The sequence below is a fragment of the Nerophis lumbriciformis genome, linkage group LG26 (assembly GCF_033978685.3).
Source record: "Nerophis lumbriciformis linkage group LG26, RoL_Nlum_v2.1, whole genome shotgun sequence".
NCBI lineage: Eukaryota > Metazoa > Chordata > Actinopteri > Syngnathiformes > Syngnathidae > Nerophis > Nerophis lumbriciformis.
This window is the reverse complement of record NC_084573.2, coordinates 6979407-6994882: the sequence shown is the minus strand read 5'-3', so window position 1 is coordinate 6994882 and position 15476 is coordinate 6979407. Positions and strand designations below refer to the sequence as shown.

Here is a 15476-nt window from a genome sequence, read left to right as displayed (position 1 = left end):
TACATATATATATGTATGTACATATATATAAATTATACATATATATATATATATATACATATACATATGTATATATACACATATATACATATACATATATATATACATATACATATATAATATATATACACACATATATATATATATACACATATATATATATATATATATATATATATATATATACATATACACATATATATATATACATATATACATATACACATATATATATATATATATATATATATATATATATATATATATATATATATATATATATATATATATATATATATATATATATAAATATAAATATAAAAGTGCAAAGCCATAGGCTCACACAAATTCAGTAAATAATTTAAATTTGGAACACAGCATCATAGTTTTCACAGCTTTTTGGTTGTTAGGGGTAGAGAGTGCTTTAACGTAGAGTTTAATTCTTTTTTAAAGGCACAAAAAACAGGTCGGGTATTGAGAAACTTACATTTATGAATATAAAACTTAGCCAATAGTATAATGAGGTTGCAAAAGTAAAATTCCTTTTTGGTCCGTCTAAGAACTTTAATACCTTCCCGACTATCCCTCCATCCATCCATTTTCTACCGCTTGTCCCTTTTGGGGTTTTTGGAGCCTATCTCTGCTGCATTCGGGCGTTAGGCGGGGTACACCCTGGACAAGTCGCCCTCATCACAGGGCCCCTTCACGAATATTCTCTGCGTAATGTTCCATAGCGTAGACAACACTGCCATCTAGTGTCTCATAACTGCAACATACCCTCAAATCTACCACACAACATCCCTCCACTCTTAAAGGGGAACTGCACTTTTTTTTTGGAACGTTGCCTATTAAAAGTTTAAAGTACCCACTAGGTGTGGCGAAATTATTCTCTGCATTTGACCCATCACCCTTGATCACCCCCTGGGAGGTGAGGGGAGTAGTGAGCAGCAGCGGTGGCCGCGCCCGGGAATCATTTTTGGTGGTTTAACCCCCAATTCCAACCCTTGATGCTGAGTGCCAAGCAGGGAGGTAATGGCTCCCATTTTTATAGTCTTTGGTATGACTCGTCGTTCACAATCATTAAGAGAGACGAGAAGACAAAAGGTTTTTTTTTTTGCATTCTAACATGTAAAAATAATCTCGTTCTAGATGGCTAGCAATGCAGCTAATGTGAGCAAACAATTCTACCTCTAAATCATTTTAAAATGCAACAATACTTCATTTACATTCCTTAACCTGTATAATAACCAAACTGCAGCAACATTGTTGTTGTAAGAGCAAACACTGAGGGACTATTTTTCTAGTGTACTAACACATCGGCGTGCTTCGGTATTAGACGTAAAAGCTAACTCAGCGAGAGATAAGCTGGCTTCTCCTTCGACACGAACCGCGTTTTTTAAATTTTTTTTATTGCGCAACACTGCGATACGACACCGATCTGTTCTGAGTGAAAAACATGAACAATCATATTACAGTATCTGTAAAGTAGTATTTCATGTTTTGTTTGTACACAGCTAGCCAGACAGCGTAATAACAGGCATGACGTGCTGCGTGTAACATGATCAATATTAAAGTGACTCACTCGATGGACAGTTGTCCGTTTGGTCCAGCTGGCCAGGGACGTTTTTTTCTGGTTTATTTGGGTAAGCACTCCATTTATGTCAAAATTGCCTGTCTTCAATTTCCACATTTACAGCCTCAAAGTCACTTTCACCTCACTTGCAAGGCTAAGTCTTACGTTTTAAAAATGGCACAGTTTTTCACAGGACAAGAATATTCTGAGTGCTGGAGGTCCTAAATTCCAATCCAAGATGAAGTTTAGGTTTAGGATAAGAACAAAAAAAAGTGGTTACACAGGCAAAATGCAGCATATTAAAAAGCAGAATATGGAGAGAGGGAAAATAGAGCAAGACCTGTTCGATTTGGTGGAGGCATAGCCCCCTCTCCACCAGTGGTTGGTTTTGGAACCTTCCTGAGCCTATGAGCACAACATGTACACGACTAATACAAGGGAGCCATCTGCCATAAGACTAATATCAACTAGTAGAAAACACTTTTATTGTTCCATGAGCAACATTGTGCTCTACTGGAGTCAGAAAACTCTACAGCACTAAAAATAAAGAGGTTACAAAGATGGTTTTAATCAGGGGTGTCCAAACTTTTTCCAGTAAGGGCCACACACTAAAAAAATCAATGCATGCGGGGACCATTTTGACATTTTTCATTTTTAAACAACACAATATTTATTGTAACTAATAGGGCATGGGTGTCAAACTCTGGCCCGCGGGCCAAATTTGGCCCGCCGTGTAATTTCACTTGGCCCTTGAGGCGATATGAAATTAACACTAGAGCTGGCCCGCCGATTATATTCCGCGGCGGTACCACTAATTCACCACTAATTCTCATACTTGTCAACCCTCCTGGGAGACTCCCAAATTTCAGTGCCCCTCCCAAAAATCGTCACGTCCGCTTTTCACCCAGTCCAGCAAATGCTGGCCCAATCACATAATCTGTGCGGCTTCTGCACGCACACACGTGAACGCATTTCATACTTGGCCAACAGCAATACAAGTTACACTGAAGGTGCCTGTATAAATAACGTTAACACTGTTAGAAATATGCGCCACACTGTGAATCCACACCAAACAAGAATGACAAACACATTTTGGGAGAACATCCGCACAGCAACACAACATAAACACAACAAAACAAATACCCAGAATCCCATGCAGCCCTAACTCTTCCGGGCTGCAATATACACCCCCGCTACCACCAAACCCCGCTCGCCTCAACCGACACACAGAGGGGGGGTGGGGGGTGTTGCTGGTAGCGGGGGTGTATATTGCAGCCCGGAAGAGTTAGGGCTGCATGGGATTCTGGGTATTGAAAGGGATGAAAAGCAGACGTGACGACAGATCGTAGAGGACAATAAATGCAGTGCCTTTAAAGCACGCCCCCAAGACTGGACTACGAGGTATAATGACTGATGAACACCTTCGTTCGATAATGAAGGTTGCCTCAGCTCAAAGCCTGAGCCCCGACATTAATGAACTAGCATCCAAGAAAAGATGGCAGGTATCTGGCTTGGGCACATCAGATTAGATCAGTGTGTTGCAAACTGAGCAGTTTAAAGTCCTGAATGGTTGGTTTATTCATTGTTATTTTATTTTTTAATTTATTAGCCTGTGGAAAAAGTTAATGTTGATATTTACCTCAGAAGACTGCAAATAGAAAAGAGGCATTACATTTTTATTTAAATTGTATTTAATATGCCATTGATATTTTTTAATTATTATTATTATTATTATTTGAAACTCGATTTTGCATGTCACTATAAAGTTATATAAGCCTTGCTTGTTCAATATTCAATGCAAAACTTGTTTGGGTCCCTATTAAAAGGTTAATTTGTTCAACGTTGGCCCGCGGCTTTTACATTTTGGCCCACTCTGTATTTGAGTTTGACACCCCTGTAATAGGGTTTCGCTTCATTTTGGTGAATGTTAAAGTTCCCGGGACCCCAAAGGATCTCAGTCAATAAAGTGTTAAAAGTAAGTCATATATGGACTGGACTCTTACTATTATGTTGGATCCACTATGGACTGGACTCTCACAATATTATGTCAGACCCACTCGACATCCATTGCTTTCGGTCTCCCCTAGAAGGGGGGGGGGGGGGGGGGCGTTTACCCACATATGCGGTCCTCTCCAAGGTTTCTCATAGTCATTCGCATCGACGTCCCACTGGGGTGAGTTTTTCCTTGCCCGTATGTGGGCTTTGTACCGAGGATGTCGTTGTGGCTTGTGCAGCCCTTTGAGACACTTGTGATTTAGGGCTATACAAATAAACATTGATTGATTGATATACAATTGTTTTATGGCAGAAACACAAAATATGCAATATTTCCCCCGCAACTTTTTTCAAAATGGATTATTTGATGTGAAGTAAAATAAGTAACGAATTCATAACAACATTGTTTTTCAAATCATTATTTTTTTGAACAATGACAGTAACAAACAAATGTTTATAAAAAAAAAATTAAAAAAAAGTAATATATAAATGTAAACTATTTTTACTTCCAACACTTGAATCTCTATTTTTTGGAACGACAAGTTTTAAAGAAAAAGAAAAAAACAGCCCTCATGGCAATTTTGTGTTATTCGTGTCACGGCGAGGGCTCGAAGCCGCCTTTCATCGGCAGCAAGTTCTGCCAGCATATCTGTCGCTACAGACAATCAAAGTTTACTTATATAGCTCTAAATCACGAGTGTCTCAAAGGGCTGCACAAGCCACAACGACATCCTCGGCTCAGATCCCACATCAGGGCAAGAAAAAAACTCAACCCAATGGGATGACAATGAGAAACCTTGGAGGGGACCGCAGATGGATCGGGACCGACTAAAGCCGACCTGACAACGGTGCGAGTATGACCCGGCAAGATGCTCGTTTTGTCTGGGATATTTTGACATGTAGAGTGAGGGTTATGCTACGCTGCACAATTAATCCATTTTAAAAAAGCAGGCTGCTGTTGCGTATCAAATCTAGGACTTTAGCCCCGCGAAGAGGCAACCGCCAACGCCACAGGCCGTTGTGTCTGCGCACAGAGCTCCACAGGCGGCATCAACTCATTTTCTCCCGAGGAGTCCTCGGCGTGCGTTAAAGACCGCACTGCTGTTATTAAATGACAGCTTTGGACGCCCTGTAGCTGCTACAGCGTTTTCTTCATTTACTTAAAGGGGAACATTATCACCAGACCTATGTAAGCGTCAATATATACCTTGATGTTGCAGAAAAAAGACCATATTTTTTTTAACCGATTTCCGAACTCTAAATGGGTGAATTTTGGCGAATTAAACGCCTTTCTATTATTTGCTCTCGGAGCGATGACGTCACAACGTGACGTCACATCGGGAAGCAATCCGCCATTTTCTCAAACACTGAGTCAAATCAGCTGTTATTTTCCGTTTTTTCCGTACCTTGGAGACATCATGCCTCGTCGGTGTGTTGTCGGAGGGTGTAACAACACGAACAGGGACGGATTCAAGTTGCACCAGTGGCCCAAAGATGCGAAAGTGGCAAGAAATTGGACGTCTGTTCCGCACACTTTACCGACGAAAGCTATGCTACGACAGAGATGGCAAGAATGTGTGGATATCCTGCGACACTCAAAGCAGATGCCGCCAGACCCCCATTGAATCTGCCAAAGTGTGTGAGTTCAGGGACAAAGGACCTCGGTAGCATGGCAAGCAATGGCGGCAGTTTGTTCCCGCAGACGAGCGAGCTAAACCCCCTGGATGTCTTGGCTCACACCGTCCCTTATTGCACCGAAGATGATCAAGAGAAGAATATCGACCCTAGCTTCCCTGGCCTGCTGACATCAACTCCAAAACTGGACAGATCAGCTTTCAGGAAAAGAGCGCGGATGAGGGTATGTCTACAGAATATATTAATTGATGAAAATTGGGCTGTCTGCACTCTCAAAGTGCATGTTGTTGCCAAATGTATTTCATATGCTGTAAACCTAGTTCATAGTTGTTAAGTTTCCTTTAATGCCAAACAAACACATACCAATCGTTGGTTAGAAGGCGATCGCCGAATTTGTCCTCGCTTTCTCCCGTGTCGCTGGCTGTCGTGTCGTTTTCGTCGGTTTCGCTTGCATACGGTTCAAACCGATATGGCTCAATAGCTTCAGTTTCTTCTTCAATTTGGTTTTCGCTACCTGCCTCCACACTACAACCATCCGTTTCAATACATGCGTAATCTGTTGAATCGCTTAAGCCGCTGAAATCCGAGCTAATGTCGCTATAGCTTGCTGTTCTATCCGCCATGTTTGTTTGTGTTGGCATCACTATGTGACGTCACAGAAAAATGGACGGGTGTATATAACGATGGTTAAAATCAGGCACTTTGAAGCTTTTTTTAGGGATATTGCGTGATGGGTAAAATTTTGAAAAAAACTTCGAAAAATAAAATAAGCCACTGGGAACTGATTTTTAATGGTTTTAACCCTTTTGAAATTGTGATAATGTTCCCCTTTAAACAGCGAGAGTTGTGGACGCCCTGTAGCTGCAACAGTGTTTTCTTCATTTACTTAAATTGTGTTTGTCTTGTCAGTTAGCACAGGTTATTTCTACAAGTCTGATTTTGTTCTCCAGATCCAGCTCTAATAATATCTCCTTCTGAATAGGAAATATTTTTCCCCCCCGCGTGACGACTTTAGCAGTCTGCCAGAGAAAAATAAAGAATTACGTATTTGCCCTCTAAGTCAGTAATGGAAACATGGAGTGTAAAATTCACTCTTCCACTTGAATATTATTCAAATGAATAATAATGTTATGTTTTTTTCTCCTGGATCTAACACCACCCAAATGTGTGTGTGTGTGCGCAAATGTGCACTATGTGTATAAGTACTACAAATCTCTAACAAGCATATAATTAGGGAGTATTTGGGTGAAGGGTGTTTGCTTATATAATACATTTTGAGCGTGTGCAATTTAATTGTGGTAAATGCAGAGGAGGACAGAGCAATATGACAGATAGATGAATAGAAAAAGGAGGACAAATAAAGAAAAAAGAAGAAAGGAGGGGTGGGTTGGTACACACAATAGGAAGTGATACAAGAGAACACAACAGTAAGCATTTAGTTTACATTTCCACAGTGGGTATGGCTATGTTTACATGCGTTCTATGACATGCTGTATTAAGAGAGGAATAAAAGTGGCGTAGCTTTCTCGTCGCGATATAGTTGACCATTACAAAAAAAGCTTATCCACCAGGATGACAGCTCGGCACCCTTTCGCAGTTAACTTTTTTAGAAGTGTAAAGAGATGACTGCATCGGTCGAGGATCTTTCCAGGGTATTGATTGTTGATGTTGAAGTACCTGATAGGGTTTTGTAATTCATAACAAACCATCCTGACTGGCTTATCCGGACCAAAGTCCGGACTTTTTAGAAGCCCTGCAGTAATGACTATTTTGTGACTATTAGGTCCATTCAACTAACAAAAAGGAAATGTTATTCTCCTGTGTGTGTTCCCATGTGTTTCTGCATGTTCTGTTTGTTGGATAAACTTTTGCCACACACTGAACAACTGAAAGGTTTTTCTCCTGTGTGCGTTCTCATGTGTCTCTGGATATTCCGTTTGTCAGAGAATCTTTTACCGCACACTGAGCAACTGATAGGTTTTTCCCCCGTGTGCGTTCTCATGTGTGACTGAATATTATGCTTGTCAGAGAAACTTTTACCACAAACGGAACAACTGAATTGTTTTTCTCCTGTGTGTTTTCTCATGTGTTGAGTCAAATTAAAGTTTCTAACAAAGCCTTTGGCACAAACGGAACAACTATAGGGGGTTTCTCCTGTGTGTGTTTTCATGTGTTTTTGCATATTATTTTTGTTGGAGAATCTTTTACCGCAAACTGAACAACTGAAAGGTTTATCTCCTGAGTGTGTACTCATGTGTAACAGCAACGATCCCTTTTGAGAGAACGTTTTGCTGCAGTTCAAGCAATTGAAAGGTTTTTCTCCTGTGTGTGTTCGCATGTGCTGTGTTAAATCAGAGTTTCTCACAAAGCCTTTAGCACAAACTGAACAACTGAAAGGCTTTTCTACCGTGTGTGTTCTCATGTGTGTTTGCATTTTACTTTTGTCAAAGAATCTCTTACCACAGACTGAACAACTGAAAGGTTTTTCACCCGTGTGTGTCCTCATATGTGACAGCATCGCTCCGTTTTGAGAAAACCTTTTGCCGCAGTTTGGGCAAATGAAAGGTTTTTCTCCCGTGTGCGTTCTCATGTGTATTTGCATGTTAGTTTTGATGGAGAATCTTTTATCGCAAACTGAACAACTGAAAGGTTTTTCTCCTGTGTGTGTCCGCATGTGTCGAGTCAAATGAGAGCTTTTAATAAACTCTTTTGTGCAAACTGAACAACCAAAGGGTTTTTCTTCAGTGTGTGTTCTTGTATGCGATTCCATATTTACATTAACGGGTGACGTTGTGTCCTCACTATCTGATAGTGGAGCTAGGAGCTTGTCTGCTTGTGATCCTCCACAGTGGTCTCCATCAGCTTCTGCCATCATGTGTTGTGATGAGCTGCTTCTTGAAGGTTCCACAGCTCTGTTCTCCCCACTTGGACTGTGATGAAGCTGTGAGGACTCAGGTGGTTTGTCTTCATGGTCTTCAGTCTTCACAGAGACAACAGTCAGTGGAAACTCGGTGAGATCAGCCTCCTCCTGCCCTAGAAGACACTCTGCGTCCGGAGTGATCCAGAGTTCTTCTTCTTCCTCTTTATAGTGGGGGGGCTGTGGATCCTCCTGCTTCAAAATGGAGTTGACACCCTGTGAATGAGGAAGTCCAACCAGCGGCTGGACGTCTGCAGGACACAAACAAAACAAACACATTTTGACTTAGACAAACCTAATTGGTTCTTGGACAGTGTTTGATCTCAAATAGAAAAGTTTACATATTGAAGCAAATTTCTCAATAGAAACAAAGTAAATATGAATAATGAGTTCCAACTAGAGATGTCCGATAATATCGGACTGAGGATATTATCTGCCGCTAAATGCTTTAAAATGTGATATCGGAAATTATCGGTATTGGTTTCAAAGTTATCGGTATCGGTTTCAAAAAGTGACATTTATGACTTTTTAAAACACCGCTGTGTACACGGACGTAGGGAGAAGTACAGATCGCCAATAAACCTTAAAGGGGAACATTATCACCAGACCTATGTAAGCGTCAATATATACCTTGATGTTGCAGAAAAAAGACCATATATTTTTTTAACCGATTTCCGAACTCTAAATGGGTGAATTTTGGCGAATTAAACGCCTTTCTATTATTCGCTATCGGAGCGATGACGTCACAATGGCGGATAATAGTTCCTTATTCGAAGTCCTCCTTGGATGAACTCCTAAAGGTCTACTGCACGGCTTTTTTTTAAGTCCGGACTTTACCCCGATGCATGTTAGTCTGGACCCAGTTCGGACCCAGCCACCCCACCTTATTTCCTTTAGGTACAGGTGGGGGAAGAAATCATTAGATGGATTTTAATGTTGAATACAGTGATTTTAGTTATAATTCACAGCAATCCATTAAAGGGGAACATTATCACCAGACCTATGTAAGCGTCAATATATACCTTGATGTTGCAGAAAAAAGACCATATATTTTTTTAACCGATTTCCGAACTCTAAATGGGTGAATTTTGGCGAATTAAACGCCTTTCTAATATTCGCTCTCGGAGCGATGACGTCACAACGTGACGTCACATTGGGAAGCAATCCGCCATTTTCTCAAACACCGAGTCAAATCAGCTCTGTTATTTTCCGTTTTTTCGACTGTTTTCTGTACCTTGGAGACATCATGCCTGGTCGGTGTGTTGTCGGAGGGTGTAACAACACGAACAGAGACGACGGATTCAAGTTGCACCAGTGGCCCAAAGATGCGAAAGTGGCAAGAAATTGGACGTTTGTTCCGCACACTTTACCGACGAAAGCTATGCTACGACAGAGATGGCAAGAATGTGTGGATATCCTGCGACACTCAAAGCAGATGCATTTCCAACGATAAAGTCAAAGAAATCTGCCGCCAGACCCCCAGGAAAAGAGAGCGGATGAGGGTATGTCTACAGAATATATTAATTGATGAAAATTGGGCTGTCTGCACTCTCAAAGTGCATGTTGTTGCCAAATGTATTTCATATGCTGTAAACCTAGTTCATAGTTGTTAGTTTCCTTTAATGCCAAACAAACACATACCAATCGTTGGTTAGAAGGCGATCGCCGAATTTGTCCTCGCTTTCTCCCGTGTCGCTGGCTGTCGTGTCGTTTTCGTCGGTTTCGCTTGCATACGGTTCAAACCGATATGGCTCAATAGCTTCAGTTTCTTCTTCAATTTCGTTTTCGCTACCTGCCTCCACACTACAACCATCCGTTTCAATACATGCGTAATCTGTTGAATCGCTTAAGCCGCTGAAATCCGAGTCTGAATCCGAGCTAATGTCGCTATAGCTTGCTGTTCTATGCGCCATGTTTGTTTGTGTTGGCATCACTATGTGACGTCACAGGAAAATGGACCCGGTGTATATAACGATGGTTAAAATCAGGCACTTTGAAGCTTTTTTTTAGGGATATTGCGTGATGGGTAAAATTTTGAAAAAAACTTCGAAAAATAAAATAAGCCACTGGGAACTGATTTTTAATGGTTTTAACCCTTCTGAAATTGTGGTAATGTTCCCCTTTAAGGACCGTTGCTATAAATTATTGTCAATTGTGCTGAAGTGGTATTTTTCCAAAAGATTGCCAGCCTTTTTATCAGTGTTGTGTCCAGACTCGGCCTGCTGACTGCCAAGGCCGAACATCGGGTACCGGGACGCAGACAAAGCAGAGACTGGCCGATGGCACCAGTGTCAACATATTTGCATTTTTGTATAATCATATATTGTGTCTAACTGGAGTTGTCGAGATTACCCACTTCCCTCAGCGACAGTGATGTAACAGGGACCTTCCTAATAAATAGAGGAGACACGCGGGCAGGACTTTTAGAACGTAGTTTGGATCTGTAACTAGAATACAGCCCAAAACACGTGTCTCCTCATGAGTTAAAATGAACTCTGTCTCTGCATGATTCCTTGCTTCTTGTCTGAATATTAGATGTCATCAGTGTTAGAACCTGACAAGTAGTGTTAAAGTTGCATGCATAGATAGACGCACATAAAATTATTAAAAATCCTTAAAAATAACATAAGAATAGTAAAGTATAATCTTCAATCTTCTTTAAGACAAACCTTCAGCTCATAAAAAAACCCCAAAAATAACACAATATAAAATAAAGTCCCCGGTTTAAGAAGACACTTTGAACCTCAGCCGCAACTTGAAAATAATTCACCTTTCATAGTGTTTTTTTTTAGTTCAACATTTTTAGAAGATTCCTGTTCCCTTTAAAATTGAAGGCAGGAAAACCAAGCTGTCACGTGCAGGATTCAGTGAGGCAGCTAACAATATTACCACTGCGACTAAACATCCTTCCAGATTGTGTACATTTGCTGTGTCAGTGCTTTTTGAGCAAAACAGTTGTGTCTGGGAAGCTCATATAACAAATTAATTATTTCTGGCATGTTTTTAAATCAGTTTTTTCATACAAAATGGTACAAAATGCGGCTGCTAGACTTTTGACAAGAACAAGAAAGTTTGATCATATTACGCCTATACTGTTTATACCTTTATATACACTTATACATATATATATATATATATACCTATACTGGCTCACCTGCACTGGCTTCCTGTGCACTTAAGATGTGACTTTAAGGTTTTACTACTTACGTATAAAATACTACACGGTGTAGCTCCAGCCTATCTTGCCGATTGTATTGTGCCATATGTCCCGGCAAGAAATCTGCGTTCTAAGAACTCCGGCTTATTAGTGATTCCCAGAGCCTAAAAAAAGTCTGCGGGCTATAGAGCGTTTTCTATTGGGGCTCCAGTAATATGGAATGCCCTCCCGGTAACAATTAGAGATGCTACCTCAGTAGAAGCATTTAAGTCCCATCTTAAAACTCATTTGTATACTCTAGCCTTTAAATAGACCCCCTTTTAGACCAGTTGATCTGCCATTTCTTTTCTGCGACCTGTCTCCACTCAAGATGATCTCCTGCTGGCCCCACTATGGACTGGACTCTCACTATTATGTTAGATCCACTATGGACTGGACTCTCACACTATTATGTTAGATCCACTATGGACTGGACACTCACTATTATATTAGATCCACTATGGACTGGACTCACACTATTACCGTATGTTAGATCCACTATGGACTGGACTCTCACTATTATGTTAGATCCACTATGGACTGGACTCTCACAATATTATGTTAGATCCACTATGGACTGGACTCTCACAATTATGTTGGATCCACTATGGACTGGACTCTCACAATATTATGTTAGATCCACTATGGACTGGACTCTCACTATTATATTAGATCCACTATGGACTGGACTCTCACTATTATGTTAGATCCACTATGGACTGGACTCTCACTATTATGTTAGATCCACTATGGACTGGACTCTCACACTATTATGTTAGATCCACTATGGACTGGACACTCACTATTATATTAGATCCACTATGGACTGGACTCACACTATTACCGTATGTTAGATCCACTATGGACTGGACTCTCACTATTATGTTAGATCCACTATGGACTGGACTCTCACAATATTATGTTAGATCCACTATGGACTGGACTCTCACAATTATGTTGGATCCACTATGGACTGGACTCTCACAATATTATGTTAGATCCACTATGGACTGGACTCTCACTATTATATTAGATCCACTATGGACTGGACTCTCACTATTATGTTAGATCCACTATGGACTGGACTCTCACTATTATGTTAGATCCACTATGGACTGGACTCTCACAATATTATGTTAGATCCACTATGGACTGGACTCTCACAATTATGTTAGATCCTCTATGAACTGGACTCTCACTATTATGTTAGATCCACTATGGACTGGACTCTCACTATTATGATAGATCCACTATGGACTGGACTCTCACTATTATGTTAGATCCACTATGGACTGGACTCTCACTATTATGTTAGCTATTATGTTAGATCCACTATGGACTGGACTCTCACTATTATGCTAGATCCACTATGGACTGGACTCTCACTATTATGTTAAATCCACTATGGACTGGACTCACACTATTATGTTAGATCCACTATGGACTCGACTCTCACTATTATGTTAGATCCACTATGGACTGGACTCTCACACTATTATGTTAGATCCACTATGGACTGGACACTCACTATTATATTAGATCCACTATGGACTGGACTCACACTATTATGTTAGATCCACTATGGACTGGACTCTCACTATTATGTTAGATCCACTATGGACTGGACTCTCACAATATTATGTTAGATCCACTATGGACTGGACTCTCACAATTATGTTGGATCCACTATGGACTGGACTCTCACAATATTATGTTAGATCCACTATGGACTGGACTCTCACTATTATATTAGATCCACTATGGACTGGACTCTCACTATTATGTTAGATCCACTATGGACTGGACTCTCACTATTATGTTAGATCCACTATGGACTGGACTCTCACAATATTATGCTAGATCCACTATGGACTGGACTCTCACAATTATGTTAGATCCTCTATGAACTGGACTCTCACTATTATGTTAGATCCACTATGGACTGGACTCTCACTATTATGATAGATCCACTATGGACTGGACTCTCACTATTATGTTAGATCCACTATGGACTGGACTCTCACTATTATGTTAGCTATTATGTTAGATCCAGTATGGACTGGACACTCACTATTATGTTAGATCCACTATGGACTGGACTCTCACTATTATGTTAAATCCACTATGGACTGGACTCTCACAATTATGTTAGATCCACTATGGACTGGACTCTCACTGTTATGTTGGATCCACTATGGACTGGACTCTCACAATATTATGTTAGATCCACTATGGACTGGACTCTCACTATTATATTAGATCCACTATGGACTGGACTCTCACACTATTATGTTAGATCCACTATGGACTGGACTCTCACTATTATGTTAGATCCACTATGGACTGGACTCTCACTATTATGTTAGATCCACTATGGACTGGACTTTCACAATATTATATTAGATCCACTACGGACTACACTCTCACTATTATGTTAGATTCACTATGGACTGGACTCTCACTATTATGTTAGATCCACTACGGACTGGACTCTCACTATTATGTTAGATTCACTATGGACTGGACTCTCACTATTATGTTAGATCCACTATGGACTGGACTCTCACAATATTATGTTAGATCCACTATGGACTGGACTCTCACTATTATGTTAGATCCACTATGGCCTGGACTCTCACAATATTATGTTAGATCCACTATGGACTGGACTCTCACTATTATATTAGATCCACTATGGACTGGACTCTCACTATTATGTTAGATCCACTATGGACTGGACTCTCACAATATTATGTTAGATCCACTCTGGACTGGACTCTCACTATTATGTTAGATCTACTATGGACTGGACTTACACTATTATGTTAGATCCACTATGGACTGGACTCTCACTATTATGTTAGATCCACTATGGACTGGACTCTCACAATATTATGTTAGATCCACTATGGACTGGACTCTCACTATTATATTAGATCCACTATGGACTGGACTCTCACTATTATGTTAGATCCACTATGGACTGGACTCTCACTATTATGTTAGATCCACTAAGGACTGGACTCTCACTATTATGTTAGATCCACTATGGACTGGACTTTCACAATATTATATTAGATCCACTACGGACTACACTCTCACTATTATGTTAGATTCACTATGGACTGGACTCTCACTATTATGTTAGATCCACTACGGACTGGACTCTCACTATTATGTTAGATTCACTATGGACTGGACTCTCACTATTATGTTAGATCCACTATGGACTGGACTCTCACAATATTATGTTAGATCCACTATGGACTGGACTCTCACTATTATGTTAGATCCACTATGGCCTGGACTCTCACAATATTATGTTAGATCCACTATGGACTGGACTCTCACTATTATATTAGATCCACTATGGACTGGACTCTCACTATTATGTTAGATCCACTATGGACTGGACTCTCACAATATTATGTTAGATCCACTCTGGACTGGACTCTCACTATTATGTTAGATCTACTATGGACTGGACTTACACTATTATGTTAGATCCACTATGGACTGGACTCTCACTATTATGTTAGATCCACTATGGACTGGACTCTCACAATATTATGTTAGATCCACTATGGACTGGACTCTCACTATTATATTAGATCCACTATGGACTGGACTCTCACTATTATGTTAGATCCACTATGGACTGGACTCTCACTATTATGTTAGATCCACTAAGGACTGGACTCTCACTATTATGTTAGATCCACTATGGACTGGACTATCACAATATTATGTTAGATCCACTATGGACTGGACTCTCACAATATTATGTTAGATCAACTATGGACTGGACTCTCACAATATTATGTTAGATCCACTATGGACTGGACTCTCACTATTATGTTAGATCCACTATGGACTGGACTCTCACTATTATGTTAGATCCACTATGGACTGGACTCTCACACTATTATGTTAGATCCACTATGGACTGGACTCTCACTATTATGTTAGATCCACTATGGACTGGACTCTCACAATATTATGTTAGATCCACCATGGACTGGACTCTCACAATTATGTTAGATCCACTATGGACTGGACTCTCACTATTATGTTAGATCCACTATGGACTGGACTCTCACACTATTATGTTAGATCCACGATGGACTGGACTCTCACAATATTATGTTAGATCCACTATG

The 15476-nt window shown here is 40.3% G+C and overlaps 1 protein-coding gene across 1 annotated transcript in view; it reads right to left on the bottom strand.

Moving 5' to 3' along the window:
• Nucleotides 1-15476, bottom strand: part of LOC133623526 (uncharacterized) — a 92648-nt gene that overhangs the window by 13688 nt on the left and 63484 nt on the right. The window contains exon 3 of the mRNA XM_072916119.1: nucleotides 7026-8371. Within this exon, the coding sequence (XP_072772220.1) occupies nucleotides 7026-8371 (1346 nt within the window). The remainder of the gene's footprint in view (nucleotides 1-7025; nucleotides 8372-15476) is intronic.